Source organism: Narcine bancroftii, chromosome 3 (assembly GCF_036971445.1).
Source record: "Narcine bancroftii isolate sNarBan1 chromosome 3, sNarBan1.hap1, whole genome shotgun sequence".
Lineage (NCBI taxonomy): Eukaryota > Metazoa > Chordata > Chondrichthyes > Torpediniformes > Narcinidae > Narcine > Narcine bancroftii.
In genome coordinates, this window is record NC_091471.1 from 183762533 (window position 1) to 183788460 (window position 25928).

Below are 25928 nucleotides of genomic sequence, written 5' to 3' on the forward strand. Positions count from 1 at the left end.
CGTCGGCGGGGGAGTGATGCAGCCTCCAGAGCGCTGGCATCAGTTGTCTTCGACCAAATGAAACCCCACCAGCTGAGTAACTCGATGATGGAAGTGAGGGTGAATGGACATCTGATGGATTGTTTAATAGACACTGGCTTGATGGAGAGCTTTATAAACTCTATGACCGCTCGGTGGTACAACTTAAAAGGTTTACCCCATGAACTACCTTATCTATCTAGCATTGCGATCAAATTCGGCGACTATTCAGGGGTATTGTACTGTGCACCTAACTGTAAAAGGGGGGGAATTTTGCAAGTTTTGACTGTATGTATTGGAAGGATGGCGTGCTTCTGTGTTGCTGGGCCTAGACTTCCTGTAGCGCGACTGAGAGAACTCAAGACCAGAGAGAGTATAACATGCTTTCATTCCAATAAGAATGGCACACATGGTCTGTGGACTGAACTGGGTTTTGGCGGGGGTCTAGGGTTTATATTAGGATTTACGGGGGTGGGGGCAGAGTCGGGGAGAAGCCAGTCCTTAGAGCATCACACCAGTAGTGAATTCACCCCTTCCTTTTGAATGAAGCCTGTGGGTGAAAACAGAGAACATTGGATAGACAAAAAAATTATTTACAATATTTACAAATTCAACCTGTCAGGAGGTCTGGAAATGCGGGCAGTGCACCGCAGTGTCAGCTGGCCCTGGGCTCCCAGACCCTCCTGTGGTTCCAGGGCCTCGGGGCGTGGGTGATCTGGCTTAGGTTGAGGGGTGGCTGGAGCCACTTCCTGCGACAGCTCACCTGAGCCCCTTGGTGCTTCTCCGGAAAACCCAAGTAGGTCAGAGTCCTGGCCCCCTTAAGGTGGTAGACTCTCAGTTCCAGTGGGTGCCAGGTCACTGATTGAGACAGTGTCCAACCTGCCATCCAGATATGCCAGGTAGGCGTTAATGGGGTTGGCATGGAGTAGGCGCACTTTCTCGACCAGGGGGTCAGTTTTGCTCCTCCTCACATGCTTTCAGTGCAGCACTGGTCCTGGTGCTGTAAGCCAAGCTGGGAGGGTTGTCCCTGACATTGACTTCCTCTTGAAAGAAAACATCAACTTATGAGGAGTTACATTGGTCGCAGTGCAAAGTAGCGACCTAATGGAGTGGAACGCCATGGGTAGGACGTCCTGTCAGCATGAATTTGGAAGTCCTTTGGACTGAATGGCCAATTTTACAGTCTTCCAAACCGTAGTGCTCTCTTTCTCAACCTGTCCATTCCCCCTGGGGTTGTAGCTGGTCATCCTGCTGGATACAATGCTCCTTACCAGCAGGAACTGACGTCGCTCCTCGCTCAAAAATGATGAGCCCCGGTCGCTATAGATATAGCCGGGATATCCAAACAGGGCGAATATAGAGTCGAGGGCCATAGTGACAGTCGGTGTGGATGAGTCTGGCAGGGAATGGTGAACGGGAAACAAGAGGGGAGGGGTCCCTTGAAATCGACACTGAGTCATTCAAAGGGCTGGATGCCTTTATCAGGTGAGCCTTGCTGGGGAGGTTAAGTGTGGCTTGCACTCGGCGCAGACCTGGCAAGACCTGGTCATTTCACTGACATCCTTAATTGAGAACGGTAAATTATGTGCCTTGACAAAATGAGCCATGCGAGTGATGTCTGGGTGGTAGAGCTCATTATGCAATGACTACAACTGGCCGTTGTGTGCACAGGCACAGCTTCCTGTGGACAGGACATCTGGAGGCTCAGTGAGGGAACCAGATCAGTTGACTCTGTTGTAGTTGTAGGTGGAGAGTTCGATCATCCACTTAGCAATTTTATCATTTTAAATTTTGCCTCGTTTTGTGTTGAACACAAAAGCCACCGATCACTGGTCCGTGAGGAGGGTGAATTTCCTGCCCAGCAGGTAGTACCTCTAGTGCCTTATGGCCTCTACAATAGCTAGTGCCTCTTTCTCCACTGATGGATTCCGAAGCTCGTGGCTTTGTAGAGTCCTGGAAAACAATGCAATTGGCCTACCCGCCTGATTAAGAGTCACAGCCACGGCAACGTCTGAAGCATTGCTTTCCACCTGGAAAGGTACATTTTCGTGCAGTGCACAGTTGCACAGTTGCCTTTATTATGTGGCTTCTGATGTAGTTGAAAGCTGTTTGAGCTTGGGTGTCAGTGGAAAATAAGTGGTTTTTAGGAGGGGATGGACCTTGTCAGCATATTGAGGGACTCATTGGGCATAATATGAGAATAAGCCCAGGCACCTCCTCAAAGCCTTCATGGTCCTCGGGATAAGGAATTCCAACGGGGGGCGCATCCTGTCGCACCAGTACACATCTTAAAATAAGGCCCATTTCCCCCAATCATGGTGCAGAATGGAAGTTCCCAAAATCCAGATACTACATGTGATCTCTTCAAGCTGAATATAAAACACCCCCCCCCCCCCCCCGTTTCAGAACTTAACCCATGACTGTAAGCCAAAAGCCGCAAAGAGCAGGCAAATGAGAATTTATTAGAGCTGAAACACAGCGTGTGCTTAAAGAACCTAGCAATAGCCTGTAGAGAGCCCAGGTAGTAGTCGTGTGAGAGGGAGAAAAGCCCAGGCTAGTTATTGACTATATCCAGACTATTAATCGTTTCACACTCCTGGACACATACCCCCTCCCCTCCCCCTCTTGGACATAGTAAATGAAATTGCGCAGTACCGGGTCTATTCGACAATTGACCTAAAAGCTGCATATCACCAGTTACCAATCCATTCTGAGGACCGTCCCTACACAACATTTGAGGCAGATGGACAACTTTATCAGTTCCTGAGGGTCGCTCTCTGTATTATGAATGGGGCCTCTCCAGAGGCAGATGGATGAAGTGGTAGCTAAGTACAGGCTAAGGCAACTTTCCCTTATCTTGACAAGGTAACCATTTGTGGACACAATCTGGAGGACCATGACGCCAATCTCCAGAAGTTTCTCCACCCAGCTTAATCCCTGAATCTCACATACAATGCCAGTAAGTATGTGCTCAAGACAAAACGTCTAGCTATCCTGGGTTATGTGGTGAAGTATGACATCATTGGCCCAAACCCCAAGTTTATGCGCCCCCTCTTAGACCTCTCTATCCCTAGGACTATGAAAGCACTAAGGAGGAGCCTGGGCTTCTTCTCATACTACCCTCAGTGGGTACCTCATTACGCTGACAAGGTCTGCCCCCTCTTAAAATCCGCCTCCTTTCCATTATCAGTCAAAGCCCAAGTATCTTTTAACTATGTCAGGAGCTATGTCGTGAAAGCTACCTTGCATGTAGTGGATGAAAACACAGCATTCCAGGTAGAGAGCGATGTCTCTGACGTAGCTCTGGCTGCTACCCTTAACCAGGCGGGCAGGCTGATAGCTTTCTTTTCCTGCACCCTGCAAGACCATAAGCTCCAAAACCCACCTGTGGAGAAGGAGGCTCAAGCCATTGTGGAGGCCATCAGACACTAGAGGCACTACCTGGCTGGCAGGAAATTCATTCTGCTCACTGACAGCAATCTGTAGCATTCATTTTCAATTATACGAATAGGGGTAAATCAAAGAATTACAAGATCACGAGGTGGAGGATCGAACTCTCCACCTATAACTATGAGGAGAAGCAAAACGATCCTCTGGTCAAGAGAGTGCACCTACTGCATGCAAATCCGATGGATGCCGATGTAGCATACCTGGATGCCAGAGAGGATACCATCTCAATCAGAGATCTGATACTTGCAGGAATTGAGGTCCCAACACCCACAGTGAACCTGGAACCTCCAAATATCCCACGCAGGGTACTAAACGAAATGGTTCCAATGGGACCCCCAAGTCCCTCTTTGAATCCAACTATCCAAGAACCACAGGAGGCACAGGAAGTTCTGGAAGAGCAAAGTCCACCAGTGTTAATGTGCTCGACCAGAATAACAAGGCCCCCTGACAGATTCAACTTGTAAATAATTGTAAAACTTTGTGTTGCTGAACATGGTCTCTGTTTTCGCCCACAGGTTCTTTTCTGAAGGAAGGGATGAATGCAGTGAACTGGAATTTACTGTCTATGTATATATTAGACAGCTGACCCCCTTCTCTTGGCTCCACCCCCATCGGTCCTGATATAAACCCTGTTTTCCCGCCTTACCTCTAATTTACCTGAAGACTATTTTAGATACTGGCCGTTAGGTGTAAGCTAATAAAAGCGTTTGTTCTCCTTCGAAGTCTCCGAGTACTATCGATCACGTTACGTACCCGGGGTAATCAATTCTGGACTTAATACTGTGCAATGACGTGGAGTTAATAAGGGACCTTGAGGTAGGGGTGCCATTAGGTAATAGTGTCCATAGTATGATTACTTTTAATCGGCAAATGGAAAGGGAGAAGAAAAGGAATTCAGAAATATTCGTGCTACAGCTGAATAAGGGTGATTATACAGCTATGAGGGAGGAGCTAGCCAAAATAAAGTGGACGGACATTCTAACTGAGAGGACAACTGGGCAAAAATGGCAGGTATTTCTAGACATTTTTCATAGGATTCAGAATATATTCATTCCAAAGAGGAGGAAAGGCTCTACGAAGAGCAAATGGCAGCCTTGGTTGACAAAGGAAATCAAGTGCAGTATTAGGTCCAAAAGAAAAAAAGTATAAGATGATAAAGCAGAGTGTGAGGTTAGAGGATTGGGAAGCCCTTAAAAAAACAACAGAGAAGAAAGTCATTCAGGAGGGGAAAATGAAGTATGAGAGTAAATTGTCAAGTAATATAAAATAGGATAGCAAAAGCTTCTTCAGTTATGTAAAAAGGAAGAAATTGGTTAGGGCCAAAATAAGGCCCTTAAAAACAGAGAAAGGTGAAATTATCAATGGGAACTTGAAGATGGCTGAGGAATTTAACAAATACTTTACATCTGTTTTCACCAAGGAAGATATAGGCTATGATCAGATAAAGGGTAGGGGTCAAGCAGTATCTAGGGACTTGGTGAAATCACCTAAGGAAATGGAGAATCTGATGGATATTCAGATCCAGAAGCAGGTGGTTGTGAGCAAATTGTTAGAACTGAGGCCTGCTAAGTCCCCTGGGCCTGATGGGCTGTATCCCAGGGTGCTTAGAAAGATTGCTCTGGAAATTGTGGAAACACTAGTTGACATTTTCCAAAGTTCTTTAGATTTGGGGGAAGTGTTTGCAGACTGGAGAGTGGCCGATGTTGTACCACTTTTTAAGAAGGGAGGAAGAGAGAATATGGGAAATTATAGACCGGTCAGCCTGATGTTGGTGGTGGGGAAGATATTGGAATCCATCTTTAAAGGAGAAATAGCAGAACACTGAGGAAGGAATAATAGTATCGGTGCTAATCAGCATGGGTTCCTTAAAGGAAAATCTTGTTTGACTAATCTCCTGGAATTTTTCGAGGATGTAACAAGGAGGGTGGACTCGGGAGAGCCAGTGGATGTGCTGTACTTGGACTTCCAGAAAGCCTTTGATAAGATCCCACACAGGAGGCTAGTTTGCAAAATCAAGGAGCACGGTATTGGGGGTAGGATGCTGTCATGGATAGATAGTTGGTTGAGAAATAGGAAACAAAGGGTTGGGATAAACGGGTCATTTTCTGGATGGCAGGATGTGATGAGTGGGGTCCCGCAGGGGTCGGTATTGGGTGTTCAGCTGTTTATCATTTATGTAAATGGTTTGGATGAGGGAATTAATATCTACATATGCAAATTTGCAGATGACACTAAACTGGGTGGTAGTATGAAGTGTGAGGAGGATGTCAGGAAATTGCAGAGAGACTTGGACAGGTTAGGGGAGTGGGTGGAGAAAGGGCAGATGAAGTTTAATGTGAGTAAATGCAAGGTTGTCCATTTTGGAGGTAGAAACAAGAGAGCAGAATATTATTTAAATGGTGTTAAGTTAGGGAGTGGGGTAATGCAGAGGGATCTGGGCCTACTTGTTCACCAGTCATTGAAAACTAGCATGCAGGTTCAGCAAGCGGTGAAGAAGGCGAACAGTATGTTGGCTTTCATAAAGAGGGGATTGGAATATAGGAGTAGAGAAGCCCTCCTGCAGTTGTACAGGGCCATGGTGAGACGTCACCTGGAGTATTGCATCCAATTCTGGCCCCCATATTTAAGAAAGGACATACTTGCTATAGAGGGAGTGCAGCACAGATTTACAAGGGTAGTTCCCAGGATGGCAGGATTGTCATATGCAGATAGGTTAGAAATACTTGGACTATATGCGATGGAGTTTAGAAGGATGAGGGGAGACATGATTGAGGTATTTAGGGTTATCAAAGGGCTTGACAGGGTGAAATCAGAGCACATGTTCCCAATGATGGGAGAGACTAGGACTAGAGGGCATAGTTTAAGAATACAGGGAAGGCCATTTAAGACAGAAATGAGGAGAATTTTTTTTTACCCAGAGAGTTGTGGATCTGTGGAAAGCATTGCCACAGAGGGCAGTGAGGGAAGATTTGCTGGATAGATTTAAGAGAGTGTTGGATAAGGCTCTTGTGGGCAGGTGAGTTAAGGGTTATGGGGATAAGGCTGGGATTGGTTATTGAAAGAGAAAGATCAGCCATGATCCGATAAATGACGGTGCTGGCTCGACGGGCCAATTGGCCTACTCCAGCACCTACTGTCTATTGTCTATAATCCCTTTGCTTGCTATAAATGCTGCATGACCTGCTGAGTTTGTCCAGCATTTTGTGTATTGCACTACAAACTTTCCTGTTTAACTTTCTGCTAACTAGCTTGTGTTGGATGCCCATTTGAAGATTGACACAGGGAAATGATAAAGATTCCTTGCTGAACTTGCATTGACTGTGGAGTGAATGAACAGCTGGATTGCGGAGCAGTGAGGGGTTCTGCGGTTGAAGAACACAGAGGCAGCAGGATGTTGGTGACTCGAGGCGAGAAACCCACATAGGGTGTGGGCTGCTGGCAAATAAGGTCAATGGAATCGACCTTATCTGCTGGAGACTGGCTCGTGACTGGTTGAGGGGGTACTAAATATCGGAATCGAGATGCAAGAGGGTGCCGGGGACCATGAGGGCTTCCTGATCACATCAGAGATTTGGATCTGAAGCTCTGGTTGTCGATGGTTTGGACTGAAGGCTCTATGGTGGCGGAGGCTGCCAGGAGTGATGGAGATGAATCCACAGACATTCAGTGACTCTAGGGGACTTTCTTTTGTTTCTCCTTCTCTTTCCCTAGGCGATTCCAGGCAATTTCTACTCATGGCAAATCTTTGTCTGCCTTATGGTAGACAAACGGAAATCCTACATCAAGGCCATACAGCACAAGGTAATTCCATGTAAAATGCTCTCACTGGAACTCTGCTTGGGAATCTGCCCATCATTGTTAACTCCCAGGGCAAAAAAAGTCTTTCCAAGGTATAGACAAACTGGGATACCTCCAAGTCTCCACTCCCATAACTCGTATGTTACCGTTTCTAACTCCAACTCTAAACAATCTCCTTCTTGACTCTATAATAATGCAAGACCTATGCCTCAGTTTGTTGAGAATCCTATGGTTCTCCCCATCCCTTGTACCTCCCCTCTCCCCAATCACCTTCCATGTCTGCTCGTCCATGATTCCACTCCCATCTCTTGTTCCTGCCAGTTGTCTGTTGGATGTCCTCTCACTGTCTGTTGGATGTTGAATTTTCCAATTTCAGTTAACAAGTCCACCCTCTCCTCTTCTAATCCCCTTTTGTTCTTTCCCCTTTCTCTCTCCCTAATTGTGTCCCCTTTCTCATATAAACCCACCCAGTCTCACCCCTCCCCCTTTCCTTTCTAGTTCCATTCTCGGCTACCCACACCTCACCAACAAAAATCGCCATCCCTATTGTTCCTTTTTGTCCATTCAGTCCTTCACCTCTCCCCTAAAACCTTCCAATATATCACCATTACCATTAACACTTTTTTTAACCTCAGATTTCAGAGTGGGTTTTAGATTTTAACCTGTTTCCACTTATTACCGTATTGCAGCTCCATCCTGTATGAGTCATCTTCCTCCATCAGACTCTCTTTTATCTTTAGCTTCTCGTTCCTCCTTTGCTTCGCTTCACTTCCATTAGGCCCTTTCATGCCAGGCCTCCAGTAAAAGGCTGCTCTAGCATCGCATTCATGTTGAGTGACACCTCTAGGCGCCCTCCGAACCCAATGGAGGTGGGGCAACTGGTGGTGTGGCATGCAGCAGAGCAATGGCCGTCTTCCCTATCCATAATCTCCCACACAGCTGGAAATGCTGTGTTTCCCAGAACAGTTCCAGCTGCATGAGGGATTATAGGTAGGGAAGATGGCCATTGTTCTACCACATTCACAGCTCCGAAGGCTGAAGTGGTTCCTGCACCAGGGCCCTGGTTGCCACATAGATAGCTCGCTTCGGCATCCCAGCACATATCACTTCTGACGGGGGGGTGGCCAGTTCACTTCCAACCTTTAGGCAGCGTTGGCCAGTCTGCTGGGAACCCAACTACAGCACACCACTGCCTACCACCCGCATTCGAAATGCACCTCAACTCAGCGCTCATGACCAGACTCACAGGCCCCAACTGGGCAGATGAGCTCCCTGGGTCCTTCTAGGGATCTGCACTGCACCCAAGCAAGACCTACAGGTGTCATCAGCAGAACTAGTCCATGGCATCCCACTAGTAGTCCCCGGCGAGTTTATCCCCATCCTGAGAGGGAAGAAGACAGAAGGCACGGTGGTTCTACAAAAGCTCAGTGACAGACTTGGTAACTTGGTGCTCACCCTGCCCTCCCACCATGGCCAGGCACCCGCCTACATACCCACGGACCAAAAAAACTGTAAATACATTTTTGCACTGCCCACTGCTTCAACGGCCATATGAGGGGCTGTACAAAGCATTGCGTAACAAAGAGTCCACCTTTGCATTGGACATTGCAGGAAAAGATTAACTTTTCACGATCAATCACCTGAAGCCAGCCCATCTGGACTTAGAAACACTGGTTGCCGGCCAAATGTAGAGGCAGGCTGCCTAAGCACAAGACTATAAATTCTTTGAACTATGGGGACACCCAAAACCCAGCAGCAATAAACATTCACAAAGACAAGACATTCACAAAGACAAGAGTGCTCTTTGGTTCACAGTTCAATCTCACTTCTTCTTCCAAGTTCTCTGGTTGCAGGCAATCACCATACTGTGCACAGAATTTAACATGTATAAAGTTCACCAGGCTTGATGCTTGAAAGGTAAATGTTTACCTTTCAGGAAGGTTCTTATAGGGTTTGTTGCTCCAGGATTTCCACAACTGAGGTACCACCACTAGTCACCTCAGGGTCTCGCTGATGAAACTTGCCCCATCAGGGTCTTCTAGATGGTAACCAAGCTACCACAGAGTTCCATTCTTTCCTCTATTTCAAGAGAAACATCACACAGATAGCACTTCCAACGATCTACTGCTCTGGAACTTGCTTTCATCAGTTTCAAACATTTTTCCCTGGATTGCACTTTTCAGTTTCTTGTCAGTGTCCCACACACTGACTGACTGAGCTGTTAACTCAACTCTCTGTCTCTTCCAACTGAAACTCCAAAGAGAGCAAGTGACTCATGTCTTGCAAAACCCCCACCTTCCTGAGCAAATCAACAGGAGTTCTTTCTTCTACTCCCATGTGTTGTTAGATAAACAAAATCCAGGGGTGACCTTTCTATGAGCACTTTGCAGAAAGGGTACTGATAGACAGCATGACTCCAGCAAGACAATGGTCAAGCATTTTATGATTTCAGTTCAATTAACACCTACTTGTGAAAGGTGCTTCCATTTTCCAGAGATCCTGCAATGTGAATTCTTCAGACTTTCAAATAAGATCTGTTTTAAAATATGTGAATGTATGTGACCTACTCTAAATCTTATAAATTCTCCCCAAATATTAATATTGTTACAGCACAGACGCGACAATACAACTATTCCTCTGTACTCTCAGTCTTGAAGAAAGATTCTAACTCAAAGCATTGACAATTCTTCCCCTCCTTCCCCACTGATGTTGCTGAGTTCCTCCACTGTTTCTCTTTTGCTTCAGATTCTAGCATCTGCAGTATTTTGCCTCTCACTGTCTGTTAGTTGATTTTAAGCCCATTCATTGCATTTTCTGGTCCACTCCAATAAACCTCTAGTCTGCCGGGTTTTACTTTTCTACAATTCATTCACAACACCTTCTCCAAAGCTCCCATGCCTCTTCCCTTGTCCACAGAGCAGCTCTCATCTGTCTTGTTGTTGACAATGCATCATCTCAGTCTCCATTTCCTTCCACACATATTTGAGACCCTAACATTTCTGTCATGGATGGCTGGACAATGACAATGGGGAGAAGGCAGGAGAGTGGGACTGAGCGGGTGAATGGATCAGCTCATGACAGAATGGTGGAGTACTTAATGGGCCAAATGCTCCTATAACTTGGACTGTAACCAACTGTGGCAATGTGCTAAATTTTCCAGGCACACTCATGAAACCCAATCCAGCAAAGTTGTTTCCAAAGGTCAGGAAAGGTGGCTCCAGCTAAAGACGAAGGAAATGCATCATGCATCCATGTGCGTCAGCCAGCGGCAGGCATCCAGCAGCAATCTTACATTTACTGGGGTAGAATCTTGGCAGGACTAGCCATTGGGCTTGGTCTAGACAAAGGCCAGTGATAAGCAGAACTTTGTTCCTCTGTCCTGTCTTTTTAATTTGATTTATGCTTTCATTTTCTGTGAATGGGTAGAGGGGCCACATTTCAGATTTTCAGATTTATTGTCAGAGTACATGCATGACATCATATACAACCCTGAGATTACCATTAATTGGTAGTGCAAAAAAAATAAACTGTACACAGCGTAAACATAAACAAAGAACTGTAAACAGATAACAAATGCTAACAAATTGACTGAAATACAGAGAGAGCAGAAGAAAATCAATAAAGTGCCCAAGTATGAATCCTTAAATGAGTCTCTGACTTTGTCATTAAGGAGTCAGATGGTGGAGGGGTAGCAGCTGTTCCTGAACTTGGTGGTATGAGGCACATATACCTCTTTCCTGATGGCAGCAGCAAGAACAGAGCATGTGCTGGATGGTGTGGGTCTTTGATGATTGCTGCTGCCCTCCAAAGGCAGCGCTCCCTGTAGATGTACTCAATAGTGGGGAGAGTTTTGCCTGTGATGTCCTGTGCTGTGTCTACTACCTATTGGATGGCTTTACACTCAGGGGTATTTGTGTTCCCACACCAGACTGTGATGCAACTGGTCAACACACTTTCCACCATGAATTGCTCACACTAACCACCTTGGAGATTCTACCATTTATTAAACTAATATATATATAAAAATTGCAAGCACACATCCAGATATAACACACATATGTATATATATATACGTATCATTTGTCTGCATGTGTGTTATATCTGGATGTGTGTTTGCAATTTTTGCACTGAGGACCGGAGAACACTGTTTTATTTGGTTGTACTTGTACAACTGGATAATAAATAATTTTGAACTTGAACTAAGCTTGTCATATGTGCCTGCATTTGACCCATATCTCTCTCTACATGTTGTTCTCTTTCAAACATTATATTTGTACCAACCTCAACTACTTCCTCTGGCCAATTTTTCCATAGACACCCCTGTTCTGTGTGAGAAAGCTGTCCTGAGGGTGATGAGTTTTAGAAGATCAAAGACCAATTCAATAGTGATGTCAAGACACACACAGATGAAAGGCAGCGCTTTTGCCCAAGATAGTTGTGTGTGTGTGAAGCTAGGTTAAACTGGGGCGGCATGGTTGGTGTAATATTTAGCCTTTACAGTGCCAGCGATTGGGACCGGGGTACAAATCCCCATTGTCTGTAAGGAGTTTGTATGTTCTCGCCGTGTCTACATGGGTTTTCCCCAGGGACTCGTTTCCTCCCTCTGTTCAAAATTTACTGGGGTTGTCAGTTAAATGGGTGTAATTGGACGGCACGGCCTGTTACCATGCTGTATATCTAAATTAAATAAAATAAAAACTTCAAAAGGGAAGTAGCTGTTTGGTGCTTCTGAAGAATTGTGTACCAAGGCAGTACACGGGATTTTGATGCAGAGATTAGCCATGAGCTTTGCTCAATAGAAAAATCAGTTTAAGAAGCTTATTTTCCAGCTTCAGTTCTTTCTTTTAGCACAATAATTCAAACAGATGCCAATACTAGTTAGACTTTGCTCTGGAATAGAACAAAACTGGAGGGCTTTGGTTTGGTGAGGGAGCCTTGTCCTGTCAATCAAATGAAATTGTTTAACATGCAAATAAATAAAACAAAACTTGAATCTGCTTAAAATTCCAATCAATCACATTTGTATCATAAAATTTGTAATTATTTGAGTATAAATATTTCTAATGATGGATACAAAATCCTTTGATCAAATCAATCAATAATTAGAAAACAAGGAACATTTAAAATATTAGGCAGAAGGAAACTTGTGTGGTCAAAGGACCCACACAGTCTGCGGGCACCTTGTGGTTGGGGATCCTGCACGGGCTGCGGCCTGTTGGAAACTGGCTCACAGGAGCCAAGTATCAGAGCCGAGTTTCGAGAGGGTGCTAAGGGCAAGAAGGGCTTGCAAAGGGGTCGGATGCTGAAGGCTTCGTGATCGCGTTGGAGGTTTGGATCAAACAGGAGTCTGTGTGGCTGCAGAAGCTGCAGGAGCTCTGATGTGAATCCACAGACATTCAGTGACTCTGAAGGCACTCTCTTTTTCTACTCCTTCTGTAAGGGGCACCGGGCGACACTTATAAAAACTTCTTGTTTGCCTTACAGCAGGCAAAAGGCAATTTTGTGTAAAATTACATGTTCTGCACTATTACATGATATCGCGGAACAGGTTATTTCTTGCCCTTGCGATCCTTATGCTGCATGACAATGCCATGTTTCATGATTAGGTGTTAGATAATGTCAGAGGCAGTAAATTAGCAGTGAAGCTGGAATAGTGTGGGCTGTTTATTCCCCTTGTAAATTTAAAAATCTTAAATTTTTATTTACAGCACGGCAGATGCTGATTCCAGCCATTTAAACCCATGCCATCCAATTACACCCACATTAACCTATAACTCGGTACATTTCGGAAGATGAGAGGAAACCAGAGCACGTGGGGAAAACCCACACAGACACAAGAGAATGTACAAATTCTTTACAGACAGTGCTGGATTCGAACTCGGGTCACTGGCGCTCTAACAGCCCCTCGCTAACCGTTACACGAACTGTGCTGGTGTGAGGTTTCTCCCATCTCATTTTACTCCACAATATTGGGAAGCAGACTGGATTTTCCTTTTTTCATTGTAAATAAATGGCAATTTAATCCATATCAATCAAAAGATTCAGTACAACTACAATAAACAGTTATTTGAAGTTTTCTCCCTCTTAACTTACACGCCTTGTTTATGAAATGTACACCATGTAAACAAAGGGGTCCAGATCCCTCCACGTCATGCAAAACATATATTCACTCAACCAGAGGCTAATTATACATTGTTAAGGTGCAACATGCCTCTTCGCTAAATAGATACAAAAAGACCTACACATGTGAATTTGGACCTTGACATGAACAGTGATAGCATGGAAATGGTAGAGATATCCTCAGATGTATGTGCACCAAACAGTTTTTTACCTTTGACTGAATGTCAACAGCTTTTAACTTCCTAGCTTTACTATTCCCTCACCAGTCCCACCTTCCCTCCCTTATACTATTCAGGCATTGGCCCTTTTCATGGTTGCAACCATCTGGCTGTACTTCCTATGTGAGACTAGGCAGTGAGTACACACTTTTGAGAGTGCCATTGCCAGCATTCAAACCTAACCCCTAACAGCACAAACTCTTCCAACCAAAATATGCCTGCAGTGAACTATAAGAAACAGTTACAGTATAACCCCTGTTATCCGCAATTCAAGAAACTGGCAGCCTGAAGCAACAGGCAAAAAAAAAGGAAGTTTAAAATTGGCACACCTCGCCTTTAGTTCCTGTGATAGTACAGATTCTATCACCAATGTGTATACGTACATATGTACAGATGGTAGTGTAGGATGACTGTGATTGGCTGAGAGTGTAGCCACACCTACTGACAGGTCTTAAAGGATTGCCCCTAGCCAGACCAGGTCATTCTGGACTGGTCAATCTACTTGTGATATGCTCCAATCTTTTAGTTAATAAAAGCCTTGGTTTGGATCAACAAGTCTTTGGTTCTTTCAACGCGCACTACAGTTCCCTAATCACGCAATACGCAGTCTCAAGCAAATGGAAAATTCACTTATCCAGCATCTACCAATCCCCATATGTGCTGGATACCAGGGGTTTTACTGTCTTTTCACAACATTACAAAACAAACTAGGGAAGCTGAGATGAATTGATTTAGCTATTATATGTGTGATTTTGAAAACATGGACTGAAGTCAAACTTTGATACAATGTATGTTCTAATCAATAGTAATCCTACCTTTTTATTCTTGCTTCATATTCAATCTTCTGCTTTGAAACCTCTTGCTTCAGGCTGGTTACAAGACTGTGTAAAGCACTGTGGTTGCTGGTGGAAGCATTGGGAACAAAGGTGTCGCTGTTATCACTGCTGCTCGTGGCACGGCTGCTGCAGCCACCCCCACTACTCCTTTCGTACTTGTTCTCGGAGTCTGTCCGGAAAGAGGTCTCGTGGACCGGGCCCTCCAGAGCCGGGTCTTCGTAACTGCCTGGATAGATGTCCTGGTCCGGGCATGTGGTGGTGGAGGATCGACAGGAGTTGGAGTGCTCCATCAAGGATATTTCACAGGAAGAGGTGGACCATGTGGCACTGTCGACACTCTGCTTGTCATCCGAGTTGCAAAGGGAAAGTTGCTGCTGGACATTGTCATAGGTGGACAGTCTGTGGTGCTGAGTGGATTCACTGCTCACCCCATCCTTGGCCCTATTGTCCCTCAGTGTGACATATCCATTGGGCATCCAGCCTGTAACTCGATTGTTCAGAGAGCAACTCAACACGTCTGTACTGGAAATCCCCATTCTCACTCCCCCATTCTGCATGCTGCCGGTCCCCAGCTTGGTCCCCATTCCTTTCAGCGTGGAATTCCTTCTTGCTTGCAGGCTCCCATTTGGCAGTGGCTGAATTTTCTCCTGGGTTTCCACAGGGCTGCTGAAGGAGCCGTTGGTAACAATGCCGCTCCCTTTGGAGTAAGCTGGGTTCTTCTTTACCATGATGGGTGGGCTTCTGTTGACGTCAACTTTGCTGAGGCTACTTCGGGGACTGCCACTTAGCTTATTGCCCCCATTCAGAGTTGTAGGAGATCCCCCATTCTCATCAGTCTCCCTTTTGGGGGACTGGGAGTTATCCCAGGAGCACTGATGGACAGGCTCAGATTGTGGCTTCTTATTCTCCTTGTTTAGTGGCGGGGGGATCCCTGTCAGGGACTTCTTTGGTAGTTCATTGTTGTTGTTACTGCCATCCTGTCTGCCTGGAATCTCTTCGCCATCTTTGGGAAATAAATTGTTGTGTTCACTTATAAATACTGACATCAACTGCTGAACCAGAACTGTGCCTGCGAAAGCCAGGACAGAGTGGGGAAAGAGGAAATGGATAACGGAATTAGTTACATGATTGTTATTAAATAATATTAATTAATCATCTGTTGATTAATATTTACTTATAATTAGTTAGAATTATGCAGTGTGCTGTAAATTTGTTTTTAGCACAATTTAGACATCCCAACATTTACACCAAGCAGGCATTCACACAGGGGCACATTTCTTGGGGTGGAATGTTTCTGCTTGGAGGGGAAAGTGGACAGGCCGGATTGGAGAAGGCTGAGAATAGATCTGATTGAGGTATACACAATTTTGAAAAGGTACATAGTGAGAAGCATATCCTGGATCAGAGGTGGCCAAAACTTAACAGGTTAGGTTAGGATAGGAGACGTACAGGGGATCTGAGGAAGAACATTCTCTTGTCTATAGGGTGTTGGAATATTGAGTGGGGTGGTGAAGGCTAAGAGTTTCCTAATATTCAGCTATCCAAATGCAAAAGCCAATGTGAACAGGTTACGGATAAACTGCTGAAACATACAATTAGTCTGGATTGGTGCGTGATGGCTGAAGGGCCTGTTTATTGGTCCTCTGGCTATCATTTGAGTTCTGTTGGCCAGGTTCACAGGGTGGAACAGTATGCATTGATCTGCAGATCTTTTATTTACACAAATAATTCTCCTGTCATGGGTGGCTTTTCCTGATGTGGAGCCTTCATGTCTGTCACTCCCATCTTATGTGGAACAATAAGAAACTATCGTGAATTGTACCCACCACGTGAATGAGCCAGAGTGCTCTTGCTAATGTATTAGTTTCCTCCCAGTGAGATGGACAAAGCATTTTTGGTGTGTTTGAAGTACAAGAACAAAACCTATGGTTTGAGAAAGATAATTCACAATATGATTCTAATGGGAGAGAACAGAAGAGACAAAGGGACTTGGGTATCAGTATGCATAAATCACGTAGAGCTGATGTACAGTTACAAAATATTATCATAGGTGATGACAATAACACTAATTAAAGTGACTGGAATCCACTGTTGTGCAACACAAAAGTTTGCATACACTGTGATTGTAGTAAAATCACAAAATTGCTGAAGGAACTCAGCCAGTCACCTTGAAGAAGAACTCAGGCCTGAAACGTCGGTTATATATCTTTACCTACTTTATACAAAGGCCTGCTGAGTTTCTGGAATGCATTGGGTCCTGTTTTAATTGTATCCAGCCTTGGTCAGAGCACACGTGAAGTTCAATGTTTTTTTGGGGGGACAGCAAAACAAGAGCAGGACTTAAAGAATCATATCACCAATCAAGATTTAAGATTTCTATATTGTCAGATAATAGTACAGAACATGTAATATTATATGAAATTACCTTCAGCCTGCCATAAGACAGACAAAGAGTTGCCATTAGTGTTGCCTGATATCCTTTACAGTACAAGAAAAAGAGAAGCAGAAGAGAGTCCTGGGGGGTCACCGAGTGTCTGTAGATTTACCCCCAGCATTTCCACAGCATTTGCAGCCTCACAGAAACCTGTTCGATCCATTGGCAACTCAAGTTCCAGATCCAAACCACCAAAGCAACTGGAAGCTTCAGCACCTGAGGCTCTTCAGGAGCCCTTCTTGCACTTAGCACCCATTCGAATCATGACTCCGACTCCCATAAGCCAATCTCTAGCCACCTACAGCCCATGTTCCCTGACTGCAAGTCACCAACAGCCCGTAGCCAGTTTCGGGCCTTCAGATGCTGAGCCTCTCATTAGTCTGCTGTTGTGGTCACCTTCCCGCTGAGCCAGAGGATGGTCCACTGCCGTGGTCACAGGCCTATAGGGTTGTCCCCTCTGCTTCTCCTTCTTAAGGAGTGGGGGGGGGGATTTTTCCCCATTTCTGGTGCTTCTTCTGCTCCCTCGTGGCTCCGGCTGAGCACGGGTGGTGCATATTTAGCACATGTCCTGTGGTTACAGGATTTTGAAACACTATCGGCTGTTTAAAGCCTGCACAGAACTGTCTGCATTAGGATTGGGTGTTTGCTCCTTTTGGAGCAGCACCATGTCTCTGCTCTCAACTCTCCCGGGTCCACACCCAGCAGCAGTGCTGCCATTACAGCAGCTCTGGCACTGCTGCCATTTGTAATTTGTGATTGTATTATGGGCGAAGGGCTCAAAAACTTGATTGGATGTCCATGGGGCACTGAGAGTTGATCTGAACAGCAAAATTATAAAAAAGATTTAAAGTTACGGAGAATCTCTCCAGAACAGTGGACGAGCTTCATCTAGAGTACTGTGTTTAATTCTGGTCACCACGTTATTGGTAGAATGTGAAAGCATCAGAAAGCTTCTTTAATTTCAAGTTTAAGTTTATTCTCATCTGACTCTACATAAATAATCAGACGAAACAGCATTTCTTCAGACCATATAACATACAACACACAGCACATAATAATCATATGATTTCAGATTTATTGTCAGAGTACATCCTGAGATTCCTTTTTCCCATGGGCTCGGCAAAAAATAAACTGTTCACAGCGTAAACATGTAAATAATAAAAGAAATGGGAACAGATAGCGAATGAAAACAAAATGACTGTATAATACAGAGAGCAAAGAAAATCAATAAAGTGCACGTGTCCTTAAATGAGTCTCTGATTGACTTTTTCGTTGAGGATTCTGATGGTGGAGGGGTAGCAGCTCTTCTTGAACCTGGTGGTGCGAGTCTTGTGGCATCTATACCTCTTTCCTGATGCAGCAGCGAGAACAGAGCATGTGCTGGGTGGTGTGGATCTTCGATGATTGCTGCTACCCTCTGACGGCAGCACTCCCTGCAGACGTACTCAACAGTGGGGAGAATTTTGCTTGTGATGTCCTGGGCTGTGTCCACTACCATTTAGAAAGCTTTACGCTTAGGGGTATTGGTATTTCGATACCAGATTGTGATGCAGCCGGTCAGCACAGTTTCCACCACACCTCTGTAGATATATACCAGGATTTCTGGTGTCACATATGTTTCAATAAGATGCTCATTCTTCTGAATTCCAGCGAATATAGACCCAGACCTCATAGGTGAACCCCTTCATCTCTAGTGAATCTCCTCTGCACAACCTCCACTGTAACAGGCCGTTTTGGCCCTCCAAGTCCATGACGCTCAAATTACACCCCATTAACCCACAGCCGGGTGTGTTTTTGAAGAGTGGGAGGAAACTGGAGTCCCTGGAGAAAACCCATGCAGAAATGGTGAGAATGTACAAACACCTTACAGACAGCATGGGATTCGAACCCAGCTCTGATCCTGATCGCTGGCGCTGTAAAGGCATTGCGCTAACTGCTACACCAACCATGCAGCCTGCTGCACCGCAAACCAACCTTTGGCATTGACCACCGCCAGTGGGCTGATAACGCCTCAAACCGTGCATCTTGGCGCCTCACAGTTTGGCGGGCAGCAGCCTCCTTTGAAGAAGACCGCAGAGCCCACCTCACTGACAAAAGGCAAAGGAGGAAAAACCCAACACCCAACCCCAACCCACCAATTTTCCCTTGCAACCGCTGCAACCGTGTCTGCCTGTCCCGCATCGGACTGGTCAGCCACAAACGAGCCTGCAGCTGACGTGGACTTTTTACCCCCTCCATAAATCTTCGTCCGCGAAGCCAAGCCAAAGAAAGACTCTCAGGTCCTTTGGCATGGCAGCATGCTGCAGCACTGTGCCTCCTTGCTCCACTCTCTGCGGGTCTGCACCAGCAACAGCGCTGCCATTGCAGAAGCTTCAGCAGCGCAGCAATTTTTTTTCTGTCTCCTTTCGTCCAACTCTCCAACCCATTCCCTCTTCATTTGCAGAGCTTCCACCACCCCCCCACCACCCCCATATCCCTGTTTTCTCTTGTGCCTTCCCTCCCTTATCCACCTCTTGCCTTTGGGACTGTGCTCCTCCCCCCACCATTGTCTGCCTACAATTTGCTCATACCTTGTCGAAGGGCTCAATTACAAAGTGTTGGTTATATATCTTTACCTCCTGTGGATGCTACAAGGCCCTGCTACGTTCCTCCAGCAATTTTGTGTTTTTACTACAGTCTCAGTGTCTGCAGACTTTCAGCATTCACTCCCCTGGTGAGATTTTCAAGAATAGTTCCTTTGATTTATAGACTACAGTTATATATGTAGATTAGAGAGCTGGGACTGTTTTCTTTTTAGGGAGGCAGGGTGAAGAATAAAGCGAAATTTGATGAGAAGTCTGGACAGTATAGAGAGAGGTTAGCCAATGGACAGATTGACGACAAGATGTCACATGTATAAAATAAGAGAGAAAGGGAATTCAGAATATCTTGAGAAAGTGGTTGGAATCTGGAACACCCTGATTCCAGGTGTGGTGTGGCAGGTTATATTGTGACCTGCAAGGTAAAAGAAGAGGATAGTGTATGATGGAGAAAAATTGCCTGGTGCATTGATGGAGAATAGAGAATGGAGAAAGTTGGATAGAGAATGGAGAAAGTTTTTTTTCTAATGAAAAGCTGCTGCAGACAGAGTGAACTGGATTCTATGATTCTGCAACACAGGTAGAGACAGATAAACACAATACACAAAGCAAGAATTCATTTCAGGGTCATACACCTTGGCTCACTTTTGATGCTATGTGTCCTGCTGAGTTTAAATTTAAATTTTAAGTTCAGACATACAGCACGGTAACAAGTCCTTCCAGCCCACGGGTCCAGACCACCCAATTACATTCAGTTTTACCTACAACCCCCATACATTCTATGAAGGGTTGGAGGTAACTGGAGCACCCAGAGGAAGACCAGGCAGACACGAGGTGGACATGCAAACTCCTTACAGACTGCGCCAGATTCGAACTCTGGTCACTGGTGCTGCTACACTTTTGTGTATCGTACTACACTCACGGCATTTGTACATTTTCCTGTTTAACTCCAGAGGCAGATAAACTTTTTTTTTAAAGTGAGGGAGTGCAAATTATGGAAAAGGTATGTTAAATTGAGACTGTGTTATTTCAGAATAAAATTGGAAAAATCATTTTTCACAAGTAAAAATTTCAACCCTCGTCCCAAAAGACTACAGATGATGGGTCCATTGAATTATATGATGGATATTAAAGGTGTGAATAATGTGTAAAAATGCAGGCATCTCAAATAAAGGATGTGCTATCGAGGCATTCAGAAAACAATATGATTAAACAGATTGACATGTATTTTTGAAGAGGGAAATCATGTTTGACTAATCTATGATCATTCATTGTGAATGATTCCAGTAGAGTGAATAAGAGCAAATACACAGTTCAGGTCTATTTAGATTTTCTGAAAGATGGGATAATGTGTAATATATGAGATTGGACTGAGAGATGCTTGACATGGAAAATAAAGAATAGGGATAATTGCTCCTCCTTGGGTTAGCAGAAAGTAGGGTAACGTCATGACTTGGGCTTGGACCTAAAATCTAGAAAGACATTGATAATCTCCATGGATGATTTGGCTGAGGGGACTAAATGTAACATTTGGGGTTTTTTTGCTGTTCACATTAAACAAGGTGGAAATACGATTAGCAGTGAGAATGTGAAAAGGCTTTGTGGATGCAGTCAATCAGAATAAATGTCAAAGGCATGGCCAATGAAGTACAATGTGGAAAAGTGTAATTTTTTTGACACATCAATGAAAACTGAAATGCTGATGGTTTCTTAAATGGTGAAGGATTGGAAAATGCTGATAATCAAAGGGGCCTGAATGTTTTTGCTCATGAACCACTGAAAACTAAAATGCATAAACAGCAAACAATAAGGAAGTTTCATGATATGTTGGTCTTTTTTTACAAGAGGATTTAAGTGGAACATTGGGGACATTCGAATTTGTACAAATCACTTTCGCAGTTTCTAGGACATGTATAGCAACAACTTGGAAATCAGACACAGCCTTAGGGATGGAGAGATGGCGTGGTCAACTTCGTAGCTACATTCCATTTGACAAGAGCACTTCCAGTTTTTGAAATAAATATCATGTATTTTGGAAAATATGGCACCCATATTTGCAAAATGTGGCTACGAATGTTGAGCAGACTCTCTGAAGACCCCATCTTTTGGTGACCTCCAATATTAAATTTTATGGTATATATTGTTTATTCCCTTGACATTCTCTGGTCCTTTTTCTATCTTCTTTCTTTTTTCTCAGGGTTTGGGGAGGGAGTGAAGAGAGTGGGAGGTGAAGGGGTTTGTATACCATATGTATAATCTTTGAAAGTTTTTTTTATTGAATGAAATGTATTTACTGTTGTGGTTTAAAATTTGTAAATAAAATATTTTAAAAATAACATTAGGGATGTCTAACTGTAATTATATATGGCCTTGGTAAGACCACAATTGGAGTACTATACACAATTTTGGTCTCCATGTCTAACGAAGGATACTTTGTAATATAGTGCAGTGAAGGTTCACTAGACCAGTTCCAGGGGTTGGTGAGTTATTCATTTGGGTCAAGATGCTCAAGATGGTAGTGTACGAGGTTGCAGTGGCCACTTCAGCTCCTCACAACGATGAAAACCCCAAACCACTATATTGTGTCTATGATCGGGAAACACTCATGAAAATGAAAAACACAAACCGGACTTTCAAATTAGCACATTGGATTGTTAGGATTCTGTACGGTGGAAACCTACTGAAGCAGGGAAAATAGACTGCTGCACATTGTGGAGTGGATCATGGGAGATGTGTGGGAGGTCATTGTAATCACCGCTGGAGAAGGCAGAAGCGTGGAAAATGGGCTAGCATCGAGGTTAGAATGAGAGTTAACCCCTTCAGACCTGCACTCCCAATGATCTTCCTCTCAAGGTTGCTGAAGAAGAAATTGGATTACCTGAGGCTGCACCTAAACAGCGAGGACTGCAGGGCTGCTGTGCTCTGGAATTTACAAAAACGTGGCTCTAGGTCACCTTTCCAGACTCAGCAATCCAGTTGCTTCTGGCAAGACTCGAGGAGGAGGTCTGTGCATTTATATTAACAAGAACTGGTGCACCAATGTCTCAGTTGTGAAGACTTTCTGTTCAGCAGAGATAGAGTAACTTCTAGTGAAATTCACCCTACCTACCCAGGGAATTCTCTGCCAGGCTGATTGCCACAGTCTATGTTCCACTTTCGGCAAATGAAAGTGAAGCTACGAAAGAGCTTTATGGTACCATCTGCAAAGCCTAGACATCCCACCCTGACAGTTCCATGATTGTTCCTGGTGCCTTCAAACACGCCAACCTTTTCATAATTTTGCTTTGCATGATTGGTGCAGAATGGGCATTGAATTGACAACAGTTTTGCATCATCTGAACAGCTTTCTTAAAAGTTAATTTTACCATATACTCATTTTTTTGAGATACTTGGAAATCAGACACTTTTTTCAATCTCAGATACCCAATTTCCCTAGGGCACCTGATATGAACATTATTGATATGTTTTTTTAGTTTACAACTTTTTTGCAAAGGTCAAATATCCATTATTTATGATCAGTTGATAGGTTTAAGACATGCTCCCTTAATCAAAATTAAAAATGTCTGGGAACAGGATTTAAGCCTTTCAATATCAGATGAGGATTGAGATTCAAATTTTAAGCTGTTTAATACCACATCTTTATGTGCACATCATTGTTTGTTACAGTTTAAAGTTGTACATGTTTAAAATTAAATGATCTCATATTTATTCAGATGTAAACCTTTGCTGTGATAAATGTAAGAGGGGAGAGGCTTCTCTAATCCATATGTTTTGGGCATGTCCTTGACTCGATATTGGAGAGATGTGTTTCAAACTTTATCCTTAATCCTTATTTTAAATTTAGAGCCTAATCCTTTGGTTGCTCTTTTCGGCACAACTGGGGAGGATGAGGTTCTTTTAACTCCAACCAAATGTCGAGTTCTGTCTTTTGCATCTCTCTTCACCAGGAGTGCGATATTGCTTAGATGGAAGGATGCTGCCTCGCCAACCCATGTTCAGTCGCTAAGGGACATTATGTCCTGTTTAAGTCAAGAAAAGATTTGTTACTTAATTATTAATTTAAATATAAGGTTTCAAATGTTGTGGTGACCATTCCTGAATCTTATCCCCAACCTCTTGACATAATAGAAATTCTAAACTTTAAAAATTAAAATTTAAATGCTGTTAAAATTATTAGATGTGGTTATATGGTATATATTGTAGATGCACTCTATATGATTTTATAACTTGTTGAGCTATGTAATCTATAATTTTTATGGTGCATGCTGTAAATGTACTATCTATGCATGTTTATGTGTATAAAATCCATAAAAATATTATAAAAATAAAGAATCAAACCAACCAGAAAACGGCCCTACTTTGGTTGCAACTGCACGTCAACTTCTCCACCAGAGAAGAGAACCAATATCCCTGGTGTGTACAAGGCTGCACCTCCCATGCTAGTAGGTTTCCAATTGTATCATGGGCTCTTATTTTGTAATGTAGCCTCTGGTGCCACACCTATTCAAAGGCCATCTGAATATTCAAACGCACAACATCCATTGCATCTCCTTTATCCAGACTGCTTGTCACATCTTCAAATAATTGCTGTAGGATTGTCAAGCAAGATGTTTCCTTCAGGAAACCATGCTGGCTTTGGCATATCTTGTCATGTACCTCCAAGTACTTGGCAAATTCAACCTTGACAATCAACTCCAAAATCTTCCCAACCATTGACATCAGGCTAACTGGTCTATATTTTCCTTTCTGCTGTCTTCCTCCCTTCTTAATAGTGGGGTGACATTTGCAATTTTCCAGTCTTCTGGGGCCATAACAGAATTTATTGATTCCTAAAAGAACATTATCAATGCCTCCACATTCTTTACTGCTACTTCCTTCAGAACCCACAGGTGCAATCCATCTGGTCCGCGAGATCTATCCACCCTTGGACCATTCAGCTTTCTGAGAACATTCTCCTTTGAAATAGTAACTGCACTCATTTCCCTTCCCTGACAACCTTTGACATCTTGTACACCGCTCATGTCTTCCACAGTGAAGACTGATTTACTGCAAAATACTCATTTAGTTGCTGACATCTCCTTGTCATCCATTATTATTTCTTCAGTTTCATTTTCCCCTCGTCCTATATCTACTCTCATCTCTCTTTTACTCTTTATATACCTGAGGAAGATTTTTGTATCCTTTTTGATATTTTTTGCTAGCCTAATTTCATTGTTCATCTTCTGCAAGTTTATAAAACTTCCCCATCCTCTCTCACCCGACTAATTTTTGCTTCCTTGTTGGCCACTATTTTGTTTTTAACATTGGCTTTGATTTCCCTTGTCAGTCGCATTGTAACATTTTTCCATTTCATTATTTCCTATTTTTTGGTACGTATTTATCCTGCACCTTCCCCATGTATTGCTGAAACTCCATCCATTGCTGCTCTGCTCTTTACCCTACTAGTGCCCCCTTCCAATCTCCTTTGGCCAATTCCTCTCTCATACCAGTGCCTTTACTCCAGTGAAATACTGGCACATCTGACTTTAGTTTCTACTGTTCCTTTACCATAAACTTCCTAATCACCTTTGGTTCATTACACACCACCCAATTCACTATGTCTGTTCCCCAAGTGGGTTCATCAAAAAGCTATTCTAAAATCCCATCTTGTAGGCCTTCTGCAAATTCTCTCTCTAGAGACCCAATCCCAACTTGGTTTTCCTAATCTACTTGCATGCTAAAATCCCCCATGACGATCATAACATTGCCCTTATGACGCATATTTTCTATTTGTTGTTGTAATTTGTTGTCCATATCCCAGCTAATGTTTGGAGGTCTGTATATAGTTACCAATAGTGTCTGTTTATGCTTGCATTTTAATACACTGTGTATGCTTGGACATTCAGTTCCCAAAGACATCCTTTACCCACTACACTGTGATGGCCGCAACAATCTTACCTACCAATGCATAGCTGTACTACAAGATAATCCGCTTTATATCTTTTGCTGTATTCATTTAAATACAAACTTTAAGCCCTTTTGACTGTAGTTATTTTTGACTTCAGACTCGAAAATGAGGTTTCCTCTCTTGTAAAAGAGCAAATATTTGGATTTGCTCCTGTCGAGAATCTATTGTGGATTTCATTCAAAACAATGATTCATGGAATCTGAGTATCCAGGATATTGAAGAAATCAAGACCTACAGGAAAACTGGTGTCAAGATTGAAGATCAGTTCTGATCCTGTTGAATAATTGTATAGGCATGAGAGTCAATGTTTTACTCCTGTTTCGGTTTCTTACAATTTTTATGTTCTCAAGATTAAATTCTCTGTCCCACTATAGTCCAAGATTTCCACTCTTGACATCTGAGTGTAATTTGATTTGAAAAAATTATCTTTTGACTTGCCTTCAACCTCATTTGCAGCTGCCAGTTACACAAAATATCTCAAAGTATGAGATTTGTCAAAACTCCCCAGGCAACTTGTCTGCCACATAA

General features: G+C 43.6%; 1 protein-coding gene across 6 annotated transcripts in view; it reads right to left on the reverse strand.

Annotated features, from left to right (window-relative positions):
- Positions 1-25928, reverse strand: part of arhgap24 (Rho GTPase activating protein 24) — a 573751-nt gene that overhangs the window by 14336 nt on the left and 533487 nt on the right. For all 6 annotated transcript variants that reach the window (XM_069926054.1, XM_069926056.1, XM_069926053.1 and 3 more), the window contains one exon: positions 14420-15509. In XM_069926054.1, coding sequence (XP_069782155.1) covers positions 14420-15509 — 1090 coding nt within the window. The remainder of the gene's footprint in view (positions 1-14419; positions 15510-25928) is intronic.